At 40.6% G+C, this 17,544-nt stretch overlaps 2 protein-coding genes across 2 annotated transcripts in view; both read right to left on the bottom strand.

Annotated features, from left to right (window-relative positions):
• Positions 1 to 2,932, bottom strand: part of LOC119886152 (zinc finger protein 385A-like) — a 30,167-nt gene extending 27,235 nt beyond the window's left edge. Inside the window, exon 1 of the mRNA XM_038696701.1 lies at positions 2,493 to 2,932. Coding sequence (XP_038552629.1) covers positions 2,493 to 2,502 — 10 coding nt within the window. The 5' untranslated portion in view covers positions 2,503 to 2,932. The remainder of the gene's footprint in view (positions 1 to 2,492) is intronic.
• An 11,984-nt stretch (positions 2,933 to 14,916) lies between these two features.
• Positions 14,917 to 16,421, bottom strand: LOC119886157 (neurogenic differentiation factor 4-like). The gene has a single exon (XM_038696706.1). The coding sequence runs from the start codon at positions 16,348 to 16,350 to the stop codon at positions 15,340 to 15,342; it is 1,011 nt and encodes a 336-aa protein (XP_038552634.1). The 5' UTR covers positions 16,351 to 16,421; the 3' UTR covers positions 14,917 to 15,339.
• Positions 16,422 to 17,544: the final 1,123 nt, after the last annotated feature.

The following is a 17,544-nucleotide window of genomic DNA, read 5'->3' on the forward strand; positions in this document are numbered from 1 at the left end:
TCCCCTGATTTTTGGTGTAGCGCCACCATTGCTTGACTTTTGTAGTTTTGAGGAAAACCCCAAGTTCCTCCATAAGAGGTTTTGGGTTGCTAATAAAAGTCAAGCAATGTTTTCCTTTACTTTTACAGATTTTAATTCTCATAGTCGCTTGAGAGCCTTGTTAGAAAAACCTTTAACATGTTGTTTTATGCATTTGGAAAACAACACATGCTTGTTCTTGAGAGGATAGGCAGTACATGGTATATGCTGTAACTATAAGGCTTCAGAGTTATTTGACCTTCTCCTCAATCTTTGCTTATCAGTGCAGTTCCAGACTTCTCAGATGAATGAAATATATGTCAATTTGTCAAACATACTGAGTGACAGGCACATTTCTCCATTTTAAATGTCACTACGCTTCATCCCTCACTGCATTGCCTCAATACAAAGGTCATGTTGTTCATCAGGGACAACAAGCACCTGTGATTGTTTTGAAGGACACTGATGAGTGGGATCTTGTGTGTGTGTGTGTGTGTGTGTGTGTGTTATGGCTGTATGCACACCCAGACGGACACACATTTATGGATTACTTCATACTGCTTGAGTGAACAGTGATGCAAGCCACAAACCTTTTTTCATAGTGCTGAGTGAGGTCTTTGCGTCAGACTAGAAGAAGCCTTGGCCCATTTTTAAATAAATAACGACTTCAAACCTCTGGGTCTGAAATATTCATCATAAAAATCACACAGAGTTACTAAACTGCATTCCACACTGCTCTGCATTGAGGGTGCCAGCTTTAGCACAGTTCTTTCATACTCCACTGCAGATTGTGTTGATGTGTTTGAATGTTGCCTTTCATTAAAAGAAGTACAGCATTTAGATGGCGGTGACGGTGAATAGAGAGACACTAAAAACTAATACAGTATATAAAACCCCATCACCCCATGTTGGTGTGATCCTGTGTCAGTGTGTTTAGTGTCTAATGCACAAAGAGTTAAAGATTCAGCTCTGGGGAGGGATTACCACAAGCTCAAACTCACACTCAGATCACAGGGAGACTTGATCAGGGGTAAAATCAAGCAAACAAAAATGAAGTAGTCAAATATTTAGTCAACACACATGCACTTGGAACAAGGTCATTGTAGTTCATCAAATTTAAGACCAGATGTAAGGATTAGTACAGATAAGCTGTCACGATACAATGTTGAAACTGAAAATGTGAAAATAACATGGTAACATCAAGTCTACAACTTCATAAAACATTGATAAAAATCTGCATTTTAGTCTCATAATATATATCCAGGACAGGATGTGCATCTTATGAGGCTAATTCTGCAACAATGTCCCTATTATGCATTTCATTTAATAAAGCTGAGCAAATTGAACAGCTCTTTCTGTATTTTTTTGCTGTGAAAAACAAAATAATTAAACTGACCGTGCAATGCTTTTTACAAAACATAATTGAAACTTAATCTGCATATATATAAAAACACATCAATTTTAATCTCAAATCAAGTCAAAGTACATTTTGTTGCATCATTTATTTTATTATATTTTAAATATTTTAACAGGTTTGGTACAGAGCTTTTGATCCTATTAAAGCTTTTTAGGGAAGGTCCACGGTATAAGCATATGGTTTTTTGACTTTTTTGTAGTTCTTTAAATGCTATTTTGTGTATGTGCAAATCCACAGACAGTCATGTGTGTATATGTGCGTGTCTCTCATGCCAGTGTCAGAGCCAGGTGTGAAAAGTGAGTGAATAACAGCAGGGAAGTAGACTGGTAAGTAAAGACTTGCTAGTAAAGCCTGTTACAGGCCTTGGACAAAATTCACAAATTGAGACTGAGAGGTGTCTGATTTCCTGATTCTGTTTCATAAAGAAGCTTGTTGATAAGGCAGGGGATTGTATTGATGCATGACATGGAGACTTGTATCCTGTCAATGGTGAGTGTGCACACACTTACACACAGAAACTGAGATGACTGATCAAATAATGCACCAAGTTAGATTGAACTATAATTGAATGTGATGACTTTTCGGGTGGAACGTTGACTAGATAAAAAATATGGCACTTAATCTTATCTTTCTCCATCTTTGGCTATGTTCTGTCCTGTGTGCATGCACGTGTGTGTGTGGGTGAGGGGTTGCAGAGTGAGACAGCCAGAAATTGTCAATGGGATACTCCTGTCTTTGTCTTTTCTTGTTTTGGAGTGAAAGCGAAATAAGAATAATTGTGATAACTGTGGGATTCGTGAACACATAGATGATTTGCTATCCATCCTGTACAGATTTGTCCAAAGAGGGCAACCCTTCCCTCACGTGCTGGTCTTTTTCTAATCATCATGACTACATGACAAAGTAAAATCATCAAGACGCATCAAAGTTGGAGACAGTGGCACATGCAGCCAAAACTTTGTGCCAGAGATGAGTGGAAGATGAATGTTAAGTGTAGAAAGCAAATCAATCGGATCAATAGGAGCAAAGAGAGGAAAGCTTTCTGATGTTGTCTTACCCAAGATCATCCTGTATCCTTCCACTGTCAACTTCTCTTTCCCACGTTTTCTTCTCGCTTGACTCTTCTCTCCCTTGATCAGCTACTGATGTGACTCAAACCTTAAGCGCCCACCTATCTGCCTCTCAAAACTCAATGTGGAAAAGACATCCGACATCACAGCCTTCACTTTGTATCCCTACGCTGCGTCTCTTCTGTTCCGCTTGTCCACATGTGATGCTTTTCCTTCAGATCTCGACACACGTCTCTTGTTCAGCCAGAACAAGGAGGAGCACAGCAGTAGCCCTGACTGTAACACAACATGCACTCAATCTACTGCAAAGGAAGCCTGTAATTTATTCACTGTTATATATTCACTTCAGCAGGAGGAACACCAGAGAATACAGCTGAGATGGAGCCCTGCCTCACTAGAGGAACCTCTGCACCACAGCATGCGTGTCTCTCCCTTCCTCACTCGCTCGCTCTCTCTCTCTCTCATATTTTGGGGTTGGGTATAACCTAAAGGCACCTTGCATTCCTGAGCCACGATTGGCTGGAGGCTCAGCCAATGAGAGCAGTCGGTGCTGAGTGTTTTCTCGGGGTGTTTGAATCAGGAGGCAGAGTGATAATGCTGCTGTCGATTCTGCTCTCCCTTTCCCTTTGTCTCCCTTTTCTGCTGTTTACTATTGACGATTTTCTCCCTCTCCTTGTCTCACTTCATACTCGGTCTCGTTCTTCACTCTGGTGGCATCTGAAACATGTCTTGAGCACCTTAATGTCCGCCCTCACAACACCCTCCCCCTCTATGATGTTAGATATCTGCTCTGGTCTCCCTTTCTACCTGTCGGCTGGAGAGTTGGGTGTTTACACAAAGAGCAGTGGTACATTTTGAAAATGCTGACCAAGTTCACGCTGTAGTTGCCATTCCAGACAACAGCGTGAACAGAACAAAAAGAAAAGCAGAAACAGAGGGGCGACAGAGACTGACAGCGCGAGAGACTCGATGAAGCGTTGGAGGGAGGGGAGGAGAGATTGAGGTTAACGCAGACTGACTGGGGATGAAAGAGTAAGGTGAGGAAATGTGGAAGATGTGTTGGAACAGCAGGATGGAGGAGGACGCTGACAGCTGTGTGACAGGCAGAGTGCTGAATGAGCTCAAAAACTGAGCTTACTGCACGCATGTCTGTATCAACATTTACCAGAATTATGTGTTTAAAAGGGGAACGCAGCGCTTATGTGTATTCAAGACTTCATGAAACTCTTTCCCACATGATCAGGGGGCACTGTCACATGACCTCCAGCTTTAGGCAATATGAAGTGATGTGTTCTACATAATTTAATTTAAAACACATGAAATCAGGTAATGTTGTGTGTGTGTGTTTAAGCTTGTGCTAACCCAGGACAGGGTTTTTGTGCGTGTATATGTGTGTGTGTGTGTGTGTGTGTGTGTGTGTGTGTGTGTGTGAGTGTGTGTGTGTGTGTGTGTGAGATAGGGTTTCCTCATTAGTGGAGGCAGGCTGAATAATGCAGATAGGTGTATTGTTGTGGCCAATGGGCCAGGTGCTAATGTGGCTGTCTGAGGGTGGAGGGTCAGACACAGCATGACTTTAATGGATGTCACCATGGGAAACTGAAACCTGACCACTGGACTCGGGTGACACACCATCCTGCATGTGTGTGTGTGTGTGTGTGTTAGTGTCTCTTGCATCCCGTATGGTAAAGCATTAAGTTCCTCACTTATTAAAACACTTGCTGGTTCTCAGGGTCGAAAGACGTTATTTCCACGCTGATAGAATGCAGTACACATAATAGCATGCTCTCTGGTGAACCATGTTTTGCACAGTAAATACAGGGCATGTACAGCAAAGGTGGCGTTACATTCCTCTTGTCATGCAAAAATATACTTTTCTTTTGCATGAAAAAATATCCACAAAATATATAGATGTAATGATTCAAGTTTGTATCAGGGTTGTAAGCCGCATGCAGTGCAGGCGGTAGGCCTATGTGTGTGTGTGTGTGTGTGTGTGTGTGTGTGTGTGTATGTGCGTGATTATGTGCATGTGACATCAAATATCCTATCATTCCCTCATACCGCCCAGGGAGGCCATAACTGTGTCGACAGGCTTGTTGAGCTCTAATTTTAGCCTGTGATTGTTAGCGGTGAGTCCTGTGGAGTCCCGCCAACGTTTAATGAAATCTTCATTGGATGTGTTACACCAATGAAACGGCCTTAAGCACATGATAAACCAGCCACTTACGGGTTAAAGTGTTCAAACAGACAAAGATGACGAGATGAAAGCATCTTGCGAAACATTCAAGTTTTCTCACATAACTCATTCATTTTCTTTCCTGCGTGCAGAATTAATTTTTAATTTATGCACGAGAAACCCTGTTGACTGCTTACAATATTATAATTCAGTGTTGTTACTGATTTTGCTGTTTGTGCCTTGTGGTTTTCCTCTGGTGGCAGTGGAGACTCAGAGCAGAGCGCCTGCTTACTGCACCTCAAAGGTTAAAGGTGTTGCTAGAATGGAGACTGGGAATGACTGGCTTGAACCATACATAAATACACACCCTGAACTTAGCACATGTATCTGTACAAGGCAGAGGTTAGTAATTCAGCGGCACATATACTGTGCATAACTGCGTGCTGTGTTGGGGAATGGGTTCAACTAGTCATGGTTTAGTACACTAAAACTGTTTATTTAAAACAAATTTTTTCTTCCTGCGTAGTTGAAAATATCAATTGTCAGTTTGTAATGACAAAATACACTTTGAAAAAATAAAGAAATGTATACACATATATATATATATACATAGATGATAGATGGAAGGAAGTATAGGTGTAAATAAGGATAAGAAGATCCTTAAAAAATCCTTAAAGTTATAAAACAATTTATCTTCAGAAAAGCAGTTTTGAGAATTGATTGTGAAAGTTCATTCTTGACCTTGGAAATGGTACTATGACGAGAGAAAAAAAAATCTTCACTTAAGGTCCGCTTGCTAGGTTTGGACCACATCAGAAAAAGGCATTTCAATCACCCCCTATATACCTCTAATCCTGTGACCGGATCTCTGTACTTAGATCACATAATCATCACAACAACTGAGTCAATGCCATCTACTGAAGAAGACCATGAGAGTGTTTTAAAGCTCCAGAAAAAGCTAGTAAGTGGATCTTAAATTCAGATTTTTACGGTTTCCACATGTTAGCAGGGAGTGATTTAACAATATTAATGTTTTCTGAAAGGCACTGATGATGGCTTTTAAATTCCTTCACAAATTTCAGTGTGATTAATCCGCTTAATTTGCTTTGCAGCCGCATTTCAACATAGGTACATAACCTGATGAAGTTTCAGTGTGCCTTAGTCAAAGAACCTGATACTAATCAACATGCAAAAAACACAAACGTGTCCTTTTTCTATTATGAAAGTTTAAGCTGGACCATCATTTGAATCTTGCAGTACAAGGAGTACCTGCATGTTGGAATCACAGCTCCCTTTAATGGCTTTAATGTTATTAACAACGTCTGGAGGAATGCCATGAAGTGTACAGACAGTGCCCTCTTTATTTAAGCCTAAGTTCATTCTCTTTCTATCTTACCTGCCCCCTTCACCGATCATTCCTTCCCTGCATCATACCTATGATGTATGTGAAAGGTCGGAGGTCAGACCATGTCTAAGTGCAAACTCTTGTCTGACACTGATGTTTGTTAGAGGCTGCCCCAACTTTCATCAAAGAGGGAAACCTTCAAAGCCTCGTGTAAGACTGTCACTCGCTCTTTATTTCTGCTCAGAATATTGCAATAATGAGGGGATCCTGGCTTATTCACCCCTCAGTTCATTTTCGCATGATCAAAGGAGGAATGCAAAGAGATGTGGGTGGTTTTGCATTGCTCAGTAGTAGGTGATGATCTTACCTGAGCACCACATTGGTCGCCTCTGTTCTTCAAGAGACTCGAAGTGATCCAGATCCTTCGTCCAGTAGAGAGTCCAAAGGTCAGTGTGTCAGCCAGCATAAAGTAATAAAGTCAGAGGTCCTCTTAGAGTGGAATAAATAAAAGTGTGCTCACGTTACTGTGAAGAGATAAATAAAGTAGCACTGAGCGACATGAGCGCAGACCTCGCACCATTCAGCTGGAGAGTGGAGAGGGAAGTGCTCGGCACAGGCAGCCACATGCCCACTGTGAGGCTGCATCAAACAGCAGGCGGCTTGATGTTCAGCTCCTTCATCTTCCCCACGGTCTCTTTCTCTCTCTTTATCGTGCACTTTTTTTCCAGATCCCTTTTAATCCCTTTCTGTGTTTCTCTGTATTGTCTGTGTGTTTTCCCTTCATGCCGTCACCTCTTTCCTGGAAGTGAAGGAAACAAGTGCATGAGATTCCAGAGGCTAATTCTGCTTCTTAGGACGGGGGAACCTAATATGTGAGGACAACTGTGGAAGGAGGGAGATACAGGCAGAGAGAGAGAGAGAGTGTGTGTGTGAGGAAAAGGAGGGGCAGGACAGAGAGGAGGGGTCCCAGCAACGGATGGCAGATCATGGAAACAAGGATTGGAGTGTGTGTGTTGTTGTTGAGGAGGAGGAGGGTGGCAAGTCGTTGAAACTTGAGATGAAGAAAATGTTGACATGGTGAAGCAAAGGGAAATATGATTGGCGGATGAAACAGATGGCTTGCAGGAACATATGTTGCATCTTTTTTTTGGTTTGATTCGTAACAAGGGTTCCCACACAAATGGCTCTGCCCAACAGGTTTCTTTCTCAGATATGTTAAACAGTCTGTGGCTCTGATCAATAATAGACAAAAGTGCCTTAGTCACACAACTATTTAAACCACTCATTATATATCTGAGAAGAAAAATCACATGCACCTTTCTGATGTATGCACATTTGTGAGTTGATTGAAACCTGAATTACTTGTCAATCTTTCTGCTGGGTCATCATGTATACACTTTGGTCTTGGTCTTTCTTTTGGTGTTTTTATTCTGCAAAAATGTCAGAATGAGAAGAATTGTGTTTTTATACAAATTTTTGTGGTGAAAGAGGTTACAGCAAAATGGGGTTACATTATTACAAAAATATAACCTATGCCTAACCCAAGTAACACAACTTGAGTTACAAAGGTGCTCTAGAAATTCAACAATGCAAAACCACATTAGACACTAGGTTTGGACAATACTAATTTTTGGTTTTGGTTTATTGACAACATTCTAATTCATCATCATTCATTTTACTATCTTTATTTATGGCAGTATGGGGTTTTTGTTTGATTTTTGTGATGAATAATGATATTTAATTAGCTTGATATACCAGGAAACATACATTTCTGGTAATTTTATCCATGAACTGGTTCTCAAATGATTTCCCAGAAACTTTACTTATAACAGCATATACAGTACATCAGTATCGCAATCTTAAAGCTGCATTAGCCACTTGGGCCAAAAATGTGTATTAGCAAACAAATAGTTGTTAGACATCCAGAGGACACTGGGCAACATTATCATTCATTTAGTTTCCAATATTTACTCTCTCTTAGCTCTGTTTTTGGTCTCAACCATCTCTGGGGAAGGGAAATATCTGTCTTTTTAGCCGCTAAATGCTTCACTTAGTTCACCAGCTAGTCGCTCACTTTGACTGTCTGCTGTTTGGTTCCTGGGTAGTTTGTTTATGGTTGTTTATTGTAGCTTTTTCACTAAAAACGACCTTCTTGAGAGCAGTGGGAGCCAACTGACATGTTGCAAAACCAAAACAATGAGTTAAAAGACACTAAAACAGTCCATATAGCTGCAGAGTTGGGTGATAATTACCTGCTGATTTGTCACTACGAGTGAAAGGCGGTGCAGCTTTAAATTACATACATGGAGGATATTATATTGCCCACTGTAATAGATAGTTACATTTTCCTTTTTTGGTTGCTTCTAATAAGATGCTTCCTCAAGGCCACCATACATCCCTCCATACATTAACCAAGTGATCAAACATGTGAACAACAAATTTAGGAAACTCTTTAATCTGGTTACAGTAATTGGAGTATAGTGTGATTGACTGAACTCTTGTTATCCACTCAAGCAGCTGTCTGAGGATGACGGCCTCCTGGAGCTGTTGCTTTATTTCAGTCACATTCCACAGTGCAAAGCATCCAACATCAGGAGGCCACACCAAGCCCAAAACACACTCAGCCTCTCAGTCACAGCTCAATATGTCATCCAACAAAGCACCAAAAGTGAAGCGCTGGAATAGCTGGGATGATGAACTTAAATGTAGATGGCTGTGAGATGAACACAGTCACACAAAATTTACAAACATGATACAGTTGGACTCCTGTGCGCTAGCATGTCCATGCCAGTTAAAGTGTAAATTCAGATTGGATATCATAAATGTGCTTGCAAGTGTCGTTTCAGAGAGGCAGAGGAGTATTAGGTGGAGGAGCAGGAGGCGAGGCCTGAGGTGAGATTGACGCATGGCGCAATGTCGAGTAAATGTCAGTCTAATTCTGATATGCTGAAAGGCCTGTGAAGAAGTCAGCGCTACTCTGCCTCATGCATTACAACCCACCTACAGAATATGAGGAATAAACGTGGGGTTAAGTACAGTCTATCAAAGCTATATGAACAATTTAATGGCATTAAATGTGGGAAGTGCTCTTGTGCAAATGAGATAGGCTGTTTAGAAAAACTAGGTGTTTAATGCTAGCAGTAAAAGCAGTTATGACACCGTACCGTCAGGCTTGGCAGGGTCCCACCATGACACCTCTGAGGAAGAGATGCCCATGTAAACTCGTAGTTTAATTTAAGACAGACACCTTCAGCTTTATTTCATTTGCATAATATGGAAACACACACACACACACACACACACCTTCTGGCAACATGCCACATAGGGGGTAAGGTTAAGGGACAGTAAACTGGAGCAGTAAGCATATTTCACCAGAGGGTACAGTTACACACACACACACACACACACACACACACTGATTCCTCACCTTCTCCCTCTCAGGGTCGCTCCTCTCTCTCTAAAGAATGCTCACCATTACATCCGGCAGAGTAATGCAGGACTTTGTGTTCCTCTGTTTCTCTGATCTATTTATGGATCGTAAGTTTTTACATACTTCTCCAGGCTAAATGTATTTTTTTAGCTAACTGGCTTATTAGTTAATCAAGTCTTTATTGCCTATTTATGAAAGGGTTGTAACCTCACATAAAAATTAACCACACACCTGCTCTCTCGGTTGCGAGGAACAGCCACTGTTCTATGCAAGCGGGATCCATCTGTTCTGTAAAGTGAGGCCAATGCGGAAGTGCCTTAAACCTGCATTTTTTCTATTGGCCAGCAGGGGGCAGCTTCATTGGTTGCAAAAAGTCTGATTGCATTAGACTTAGTGACAAAATTACCCTACTTCTCACTTGATTTATTAGCTTATTAAACAATTTCCTGATGAGGTTTTGTCTCAGTCGTTAGTTTCAAGTCTTCTTCAATACAACATGATGTTTATTTTGTAAATTAGGGTCCCATTTAGAGGGAAATAGATGTTAAAGCAGCACCATTGAAAAAACTGTTTAGGAGTCGGCTGTTAATTTTTTCCGGTTAGAAGATTTAGTTTTTAGCCCGTTTTTCGCTAGTCCAAATTAATATACCAGTTGTGTGAATTACGGATGCACCTTGCAAGCTAGCTAGTGCCACCCTCCAAATATTGTAACGTCCTTTTAATAAAAATCAAGATGGCAAAGGCCAAAATGCGAAACTCGAGACTTCAAAACAGTAGTCCACAAACTAACGAGTGATGTCATGGTGACAACATGCACTTCTTTTATACTGTCTATGTTCCTGTGTGAAGAAATCTGGTCGGATTTTACGCATGTGCGCTCCCGAGACTCTTGCCTACTGATTCCGAACTGTACACACATTGACAAAACTGCAGCTAACGAAATGTAGTCAGCTCACACCAAAACAAGGCACAACACAGACTCCAACACAAACTCCATATAAGGATATAAAAACAACAAAAAAGTTTTATTTGCTGAAGCCCATCAGGCCAAACAAGAATCAGATCATCGTCAGGCAAATATCTTGTGATTTTGTTTTAGTTGGCTAATGCCGACCAGTTGCTAAAGTTTTCTGTTTAATGTTAGTGTTAACGTTATAGTTTTAACAGCTAATGCTATCCATATTACTATTCTGTGAACCACTGATATTATGTCAATCTGCTGTGTTTGCTTCGTAACGTTAAATTTAGATTCATTGTTGTTTTACTGATAGGTACACAGCTTCATGACCCACATAATATACAATAATGCAACATAACACGGGACAACAATACACAGTGGAAGACCCATTCACTACAGTAAAGTTACTTACTGTGGACTAACTGTTATACTTAAAGGTGGCAACAATCTCACTTATAATGTTCAGTCTAGCTCACCAACTGTTTCGTTATCATCCATTAAATTATTGCTATGCTGACATTGCTGAGTGAAAGATACACGTTGGCTAAATGCAGTCAGTGTAGCGTTATCATGAAACGAGTATGGATTTGTTCAAATTCAAGCTGAAAAAAAATATGACTTTAACATTGCAGGGGGAGCTAACCTAAGTTTCCAGCAGTTTGTGAGATGCTGTCTTTTGTTACAGTTAGTCTCTGTTTTGGCTGATGCAGAGTGCTCGAGCACACGTAATCTGAAACCTCACCACTGGATGCTGCGGAAGACTACACTTGGCCCCTTTAAATAAAAAAGGGAATATGTCACTGTGCAAACACACCTTTAAAAGTAAAAGTCCTGCATTCTAAATCATATTCAAATAAAAGTACAGTTAAATGTACTTGAAGTACTTTAAATAAACAGAACGCTGCCTGTCAGAGTTGTAGTATGAGACATAAGATATTATTAAATCATTAAATACTGATGGGTAAACATCGTTTTGATGCAGCAGGACAAGCACTTCAAATGTATGCAAGTACAGAACTAGCATTGCTCATCTATTTTTTTTCTCTTTACATTTTCTATTGGAAAATGGATATTGTGAATTTGATGCCTTCGATTTAACACTTTCTTCTTTAAAATGTTGTAGTTTATCCTAGATTTAGCATAAAGACTCATCTACATCACACACATTTGTCTTACTATCAATTTAGGCATTGTCACACAAAATCAAAGGAACATTTATCAAACAATAACATTCAACCCAAATAAGAGTTGTGTTGCTGCCAGTTGTGTTGTTTTTCTACAATGTTTCTGCCTCCTTTTGCCAGCTGTGTGAGGCAGCACTCCTGAAGAGCACTGTCTGTTTTTGTTCTTTGTGTTTTTCCTCCTAAAGGATAAAAGCGCTGGCCACATCCCTCTTCCCTATTAGCCCTTGCTCTTCAGTGCCGCCTTTGAAGATTTAATCAGTCAGATTTCCTGGATTAATCCTTTTTCATGTCCTTTCACGGTAAATTATTACAGAGTTTGATACGATCGCTGGCTGGATAGAGAGGACGGCATGCAGATTTCTGATAGAGCCGAGTCCCCAGGTACCTTCATTAGCCTGATTATTCTCATCCAAACACACTCCACCAACAAGTTTACATGTAAATAGGTTAATTCTATTCCCACTCCTCACTCGCTGTGTCAGCACGCTGTTGAGATAACAGATGAGATCTCACCAAATGTTATCTATTAATTCAGTCTCTACCTTGTGCAAAATTACTGTCAAATATAGAATTTGCACACTACAGAGGCTGAGAGGGGTTTTCCAGCAGATTCTGTTTAACAGACGACTGAATTTCACCCATTCATCAGCTGCAGAAAAGCCCAGCAGTGAAGGATCATGTCTTTCCAATACAGTAGTTCCAGAAAACCCCAGTCTGACTAAACAGTTACAGCAGGTTGTCTGATGGCGACACCTAGTGGCCAAATTATCCAAACACCATCAAATCATCCATTTGATGTTTTAAGTTCAGCAAATAACTTTCACCACTTGGTGGCAGTGCAATTCTCCTCTCCTCATTTTTTAGATTCAGTACTGAGAAATGCATCCCATGGCACTCGTAATGCAATCCTCACTCCTCATGGGCTTATACAGTGCAGGATACTACATTTTCATAAAATTTGAATTAAGATACTTTCATTGGTGCCTGCGTTCAGCACCATCAGATGCTTTTTTGTCGACTAAGTGCACAGTAGTTGCATGCTGTTGTGCAGCAGAGGAGATGAGGAGCTGCTGCCCTGACTGCCCCTCTCCCCTCAGGATTAGTGAGTTAATGCAACCATTTAGACAGTGAGCTCAGATCAGCTGCTTAATACTGTTTTATCCCAAATAACACAAGCATGCACGCACAATATGTGTACTTCCACAAACACATACCATACTGCACATGCATAAACTTACATATAGCTACTAAATCCAACTCACACACTTTATTATATATTATATTGTCGACTTGCAAATAATTATCAGGCAATAGAAAACTGCGCTCAGACTAATTTAATGTGAAATGTAAAAAAAACCTGAGTAATGCTTCATTTTATGGGTTCATAATTACTTTATAATTTTCTAATACTTTTCAAGAACATTTACCAGAAAGCAACTATATATATATATATATGTAGGAATTACATAAAATGTGAACATTTGGAAAGTGGAAAGAAATATGGAAAGAACTCCCTATAAGCTGAATTGTATGCATGGCTGTAAGCAAATTTCACATTATTGCACGCCCAGCTGATCTGTGCACTGACTTAAAAAAAATTGGTTACACTTGCAATCAAGTATGTGCAATTGTAAGACGTTGGTCTATCAACTGTCTATCATCTATCATGTGGATAAATAAGGAATATCCAATATATCCAGGGTCAGATGTCTGAGGATAGTCTGGGCCTTCAGAGAGATGCCCAATTTTTGTTATTCATCCTGCCTCTTCAAAGTTAGTCTCTGGTTCCCCTGGTTAGTAATGCAAATGCACTACACACACACACAAACACACATACGCATGCACGCACACACACATACGCATGCACGCACACGCACACACACACACACACACACAGGCTTATACTAATCCTTGCAAAAACAAAGTGATATATTTCTCCCAGCGCAGGTCAAGCGTGGGATGTTCATCAGCATGTTTATCAGGATTACGAGCATTTCATGCATAATATAACCTCTAACATCATACTTACCAAATGCTCACTGTTCTAAATGGAAAGATGTAGTGAACATTGTACAGAAATACACAGGAAGATAAGTTGACCAGCAACAAGATGATCCAACTGATTCTTTCAGACCATTCCCACCAATGAGCCATGACCCAGTGTGACCTTGTGACCCCCTCTAACTGACCTCTCAGTGGGTGGCCTTCAGACTGACCAGCCTGGAACATGAATCAACAGAAGTGGCTGCTCTTAGATCAGATCTTTGTTATTTTATTTAATTGTTTCCTCCTCCTTTGAGAGTACATTTCCAGGACGATATTTTTCTGCTCAGTCAATTGCTCTTTTTATTAGAATTTTCTCTTTTCCACTTGTTGTCATTCAATGTCTATTCTCACATTTTCATTCTCAGATTTACGCCTGCTCCACCATAAAAAAGGATTTAAAGGCCAAGTCACGCCAACACTATAAATTTTGATTTAGGTATTATGTTCCTGAATGTCTGTGTGTGTATATAAAAGGTAAAAAGTATAAATGTGCTGTGTACGTGTATATTACAAATATGAGTGTTAAATTGTTGTCTGAGGGAATGTCACGACAGGATTTTGCTGTCCAAGTGTCAATGAGGAAGAAAGTCTGCATGACCGGGCAGCAATGTTAATCATAAATCTTTATCTTGCAGTCCTGCCTCGCACATCCGTCGCTTTCATTTAATGACGTCGGAAGGATTAGTGCAGCTAAACCACCGAGATCTGGAGAGAAAAATGAGAAACAAAGTAGGGAGAAAACAGGATACCTTGCTGATGATGGCACTGCTGAGTCTATCTATCTATCTATCTATGTCTGTCAACACAGAATCCATGGACTGACTGAATTTTTAATATTTTAATAACATCACATTTTTGAAGACAAACAAAAATGAAAAAGGCTAAGACAAATTACATGGTATCCAATGCAAAATTTGTTGGAAACTAGATATTCATTTTCAGAACGTTAACCTGAGAATGGCATTTTGGCTTCTTCATCTTGATCCCTCGCTCCATCACTCCCTCCCTATATATTTTCTTCCAGTTTTAAAATCAAAACATCTTCCCTCCGTAGACAACACTTTCCAAAGACCAGCTACATCGTGCTGGGACCTACCTCTGAATGTTTTGAGTGCAAAACATAAAATACTGTCATAAATAACAAAGAAAAGTTGACACAAAAGAAATGTAAGAGATAAACTATCAGTCTAAGTAACAAACAAAAGAGGCATTGACCAAAAATATATACAAAAGGAAAACCAGACACACACCTGCACATCAGAACAAAGTCCACGTATGCTGTATTAAATTAGAGAATAAATAGAAATACTTTTAATTTATGTAGATTATCTGATATTACCAAAGCTAAATTAGAAGTGCTTGTATCACAGTAACAGGACATCTGGTAAAAATGGCCAAAGCAACATTTTCTGTTAGGACCCTTGAGGTCATTTGGTAATCTTTCTTCTTTTTTTTTTAAAGAAAATGTATTAGTTTTACTCAAGTATGTTCTAATGTTAACAATGTTCAGCGGTGCTAGACTAAGTGCACCACACATGTAAACAAACCATTTTTATTCTACAGTTTCTCTACTACCAGACTCATCCTTGAGTCTTAGTCCATGAGACATCAATGTCAGTCAGTGTTCATGAAGGATCAAGGAGCAAAGACGAGTCAGTCAGGTTCGATTGATGGCAGAATTGACCCTCCTGATCTGTCTTAGTCTCTGTAGACGGAGGTTATCTGTCGGGGGGGCATGTGGGGTGGATGGTAGGAGTCATATGGTCCCTCTAAGTGTACGTCATAGCCGGTCTGAGTCTGATACAAGCCCTGGTCCACAGGGGTGGGGGAGAAGTGGTGTGGGGGTGGGTAGTGGGGTGAAGGCTCCTGTTTGGGCACCAGGTTACTGCTGATGCTCAGAGGTGGTGTAGGGGGGCCATCATATGGAGGGGTCCCCACACCGCCAGCGTTATATTCATTAGGTGAGTGATTCTGGTACACTCCTCCTTTCATCGCCCTCAGGTGAAGCAGGTGAGCAGAGTCAAAAGTGCCGTAAGGCGGACTTGGCAGGCCTGGAGAGGAGTAGCTCACTATGCCACCGAGAGAAGTTGGTGCTGCCCGAACTCTGTGCATGTCATCAGGCCTCATCCCACCACCAGGAGAAGGCCCCAGCTGCAAGCAGCCAGCCACCAGGTTGGTGGTGGGCTGTGAGAGGCCCTTACACAGCGTCTCCATGAAAGCCCTGCTCTCTGTGGAGAGGCCCCCCTCCAGGGCCTCAGACAGAGCGCAGATGTAGTTGCGGGCCAGCCGTAATGTCTCGATCTTGGACAGTTTCTGTGTTTTGGAGTGACAGGGCATGATGTTGCGCAAGTTCTCCAGTGCATCGTTTAGACCGTGCATACGTGAGCGCTCCCTGGCGTTGGCCTTTACACGCCTCGCACGGAATCGCTCCTGCCGGCCCTTGGTCATCCTCTTTTTCTTGGGCCCTCGTCGTTTGGACTCGTTTTCATCACCCTGTCCCTCCTCCTCCTCCTCCTCCTCTTCCTCCCCGTCTTCCTCAGCATCCTCACTCCCCATCTCTCTGTCCTGTTGGCTCACTCCACCTGCTCTGTAGCGGTGCGATGAGACGGACACGTCTCCATCAGGTGAGCTCATGTCTCCATCCATCCACTGCAGAGGGCTGACAACCTCCTCTCCCTCGCCTTGTCTCACATATGGCTTAATCATCATAGTACTCTAGAAAAAAGAAAACAAATTTGTCAAACATGTGTGCTGTGGTGCTGACACGCTTACAATCCTAATACTGTAGAAACTTTCTCACATTTCAGAAAAACTAGAAAACGTTTTAATAACGTCCACCACAGCGACTCAGATTGCTTTTATCATTTGAGAGAATCCTTTATGTTTCTGTTCTGTCTTTTCAGTATTATGTAATCTATGTATTTCATATTCGCTCGTTACATTATCATATATTTCACTAGAGGTCAACTTGGCTTCACAGTGTTTTGGGGACCCACAAAACCCATTCTTATTGAGGGTCAAAATCTTTATTGCATTATTATACTCTTATACTGACTAGCAGGATCATCAGCATTATGTTGGTTTTATTGCAAAGAAAAACTTTGTTTCATTCATCACTTAGGCTAAAATCACAGCATAAGAGAAAGAAAGTTTTTACTCAAGCACTGCATAGTATTTGTACTCAACTTTAGTATTTCTGTTTTATGCTGCTACACTACTTATCAGAGGGAGCTATTGTGCTTTTTACTCCCCTACCAGTGACTTTGCATATTCTTTAAATACAAAATGATGACTTTAAAAAATAAAATGTGATGTATTGTTATACAACACATTAAACTACCAACACCACCTCAACCAGCTAAAACATAATCACGATGCGTTATGATATTACATCCATGTCAAGGCATCTGTCATAATAGTTCAATATATTAATACTTTTGGAGCATTGTTACATGGTGGTATTGCAGGTTGTTCTTGTATAAATATAAATAAAGGATCTGAATACTGCTGAAGAACACCTGACAGCATTTGTTTAGACTCAAAAACTTCTTTATAGTGGGAATTTTAGGTAATATATTTCAGTATTTTAAGACTGAATGTGTTTAGATTTGATTAGTTTTAGGCCAATAAAAATAAAAGAGGATTGTTTTTCCACCAGTTTATTCCTCACAGTGTGAAGACCACTTAGGCTTTCTGCAGCTTATGCAATTAAAATTGACAGAAAATACGATTGATAATTCAATTTATTCATTAATGGTCTTTTACAGTCCTTCTTTTTGAAACTTGTTCATATTTTTCTGGATGTTGAGGGGTGCATTAGAGGGGCTCATGACCTTGGTATTTCAAAACTCCTGGTTGTAAAGGAAACACCTGGAGGCAGAGAATGTCAAAATTTCATCCACC

This window comes from Micropterus salmoides, unplaced genomic scaffold (assembly GCF_014851395.1).
Source record: "Micropterus salmoides isolate LMB-PRFRI ecotype aquatic unplaced genomic scaffold, ASM1485139v1 Ms_hic_scaffold_4, whole genome shotgun sequence".
Lineage (NCBI taxonomy): Eukaryota > Metazoa > Chordata > Actinopteri > Centrarchiformes > Centrarchidae > Micropterus > Micropterus salmoides.

What these genes read in the sequence shown, in the direction of transcription:
- LOC119886157 (XM_038696706.1), bottom strand. Translation starts at nt 16,350, where the DNA reads ATGATGATTAAGCCATATGTGAGACAAGGCGAGGGAGAGGAGGTTGTC.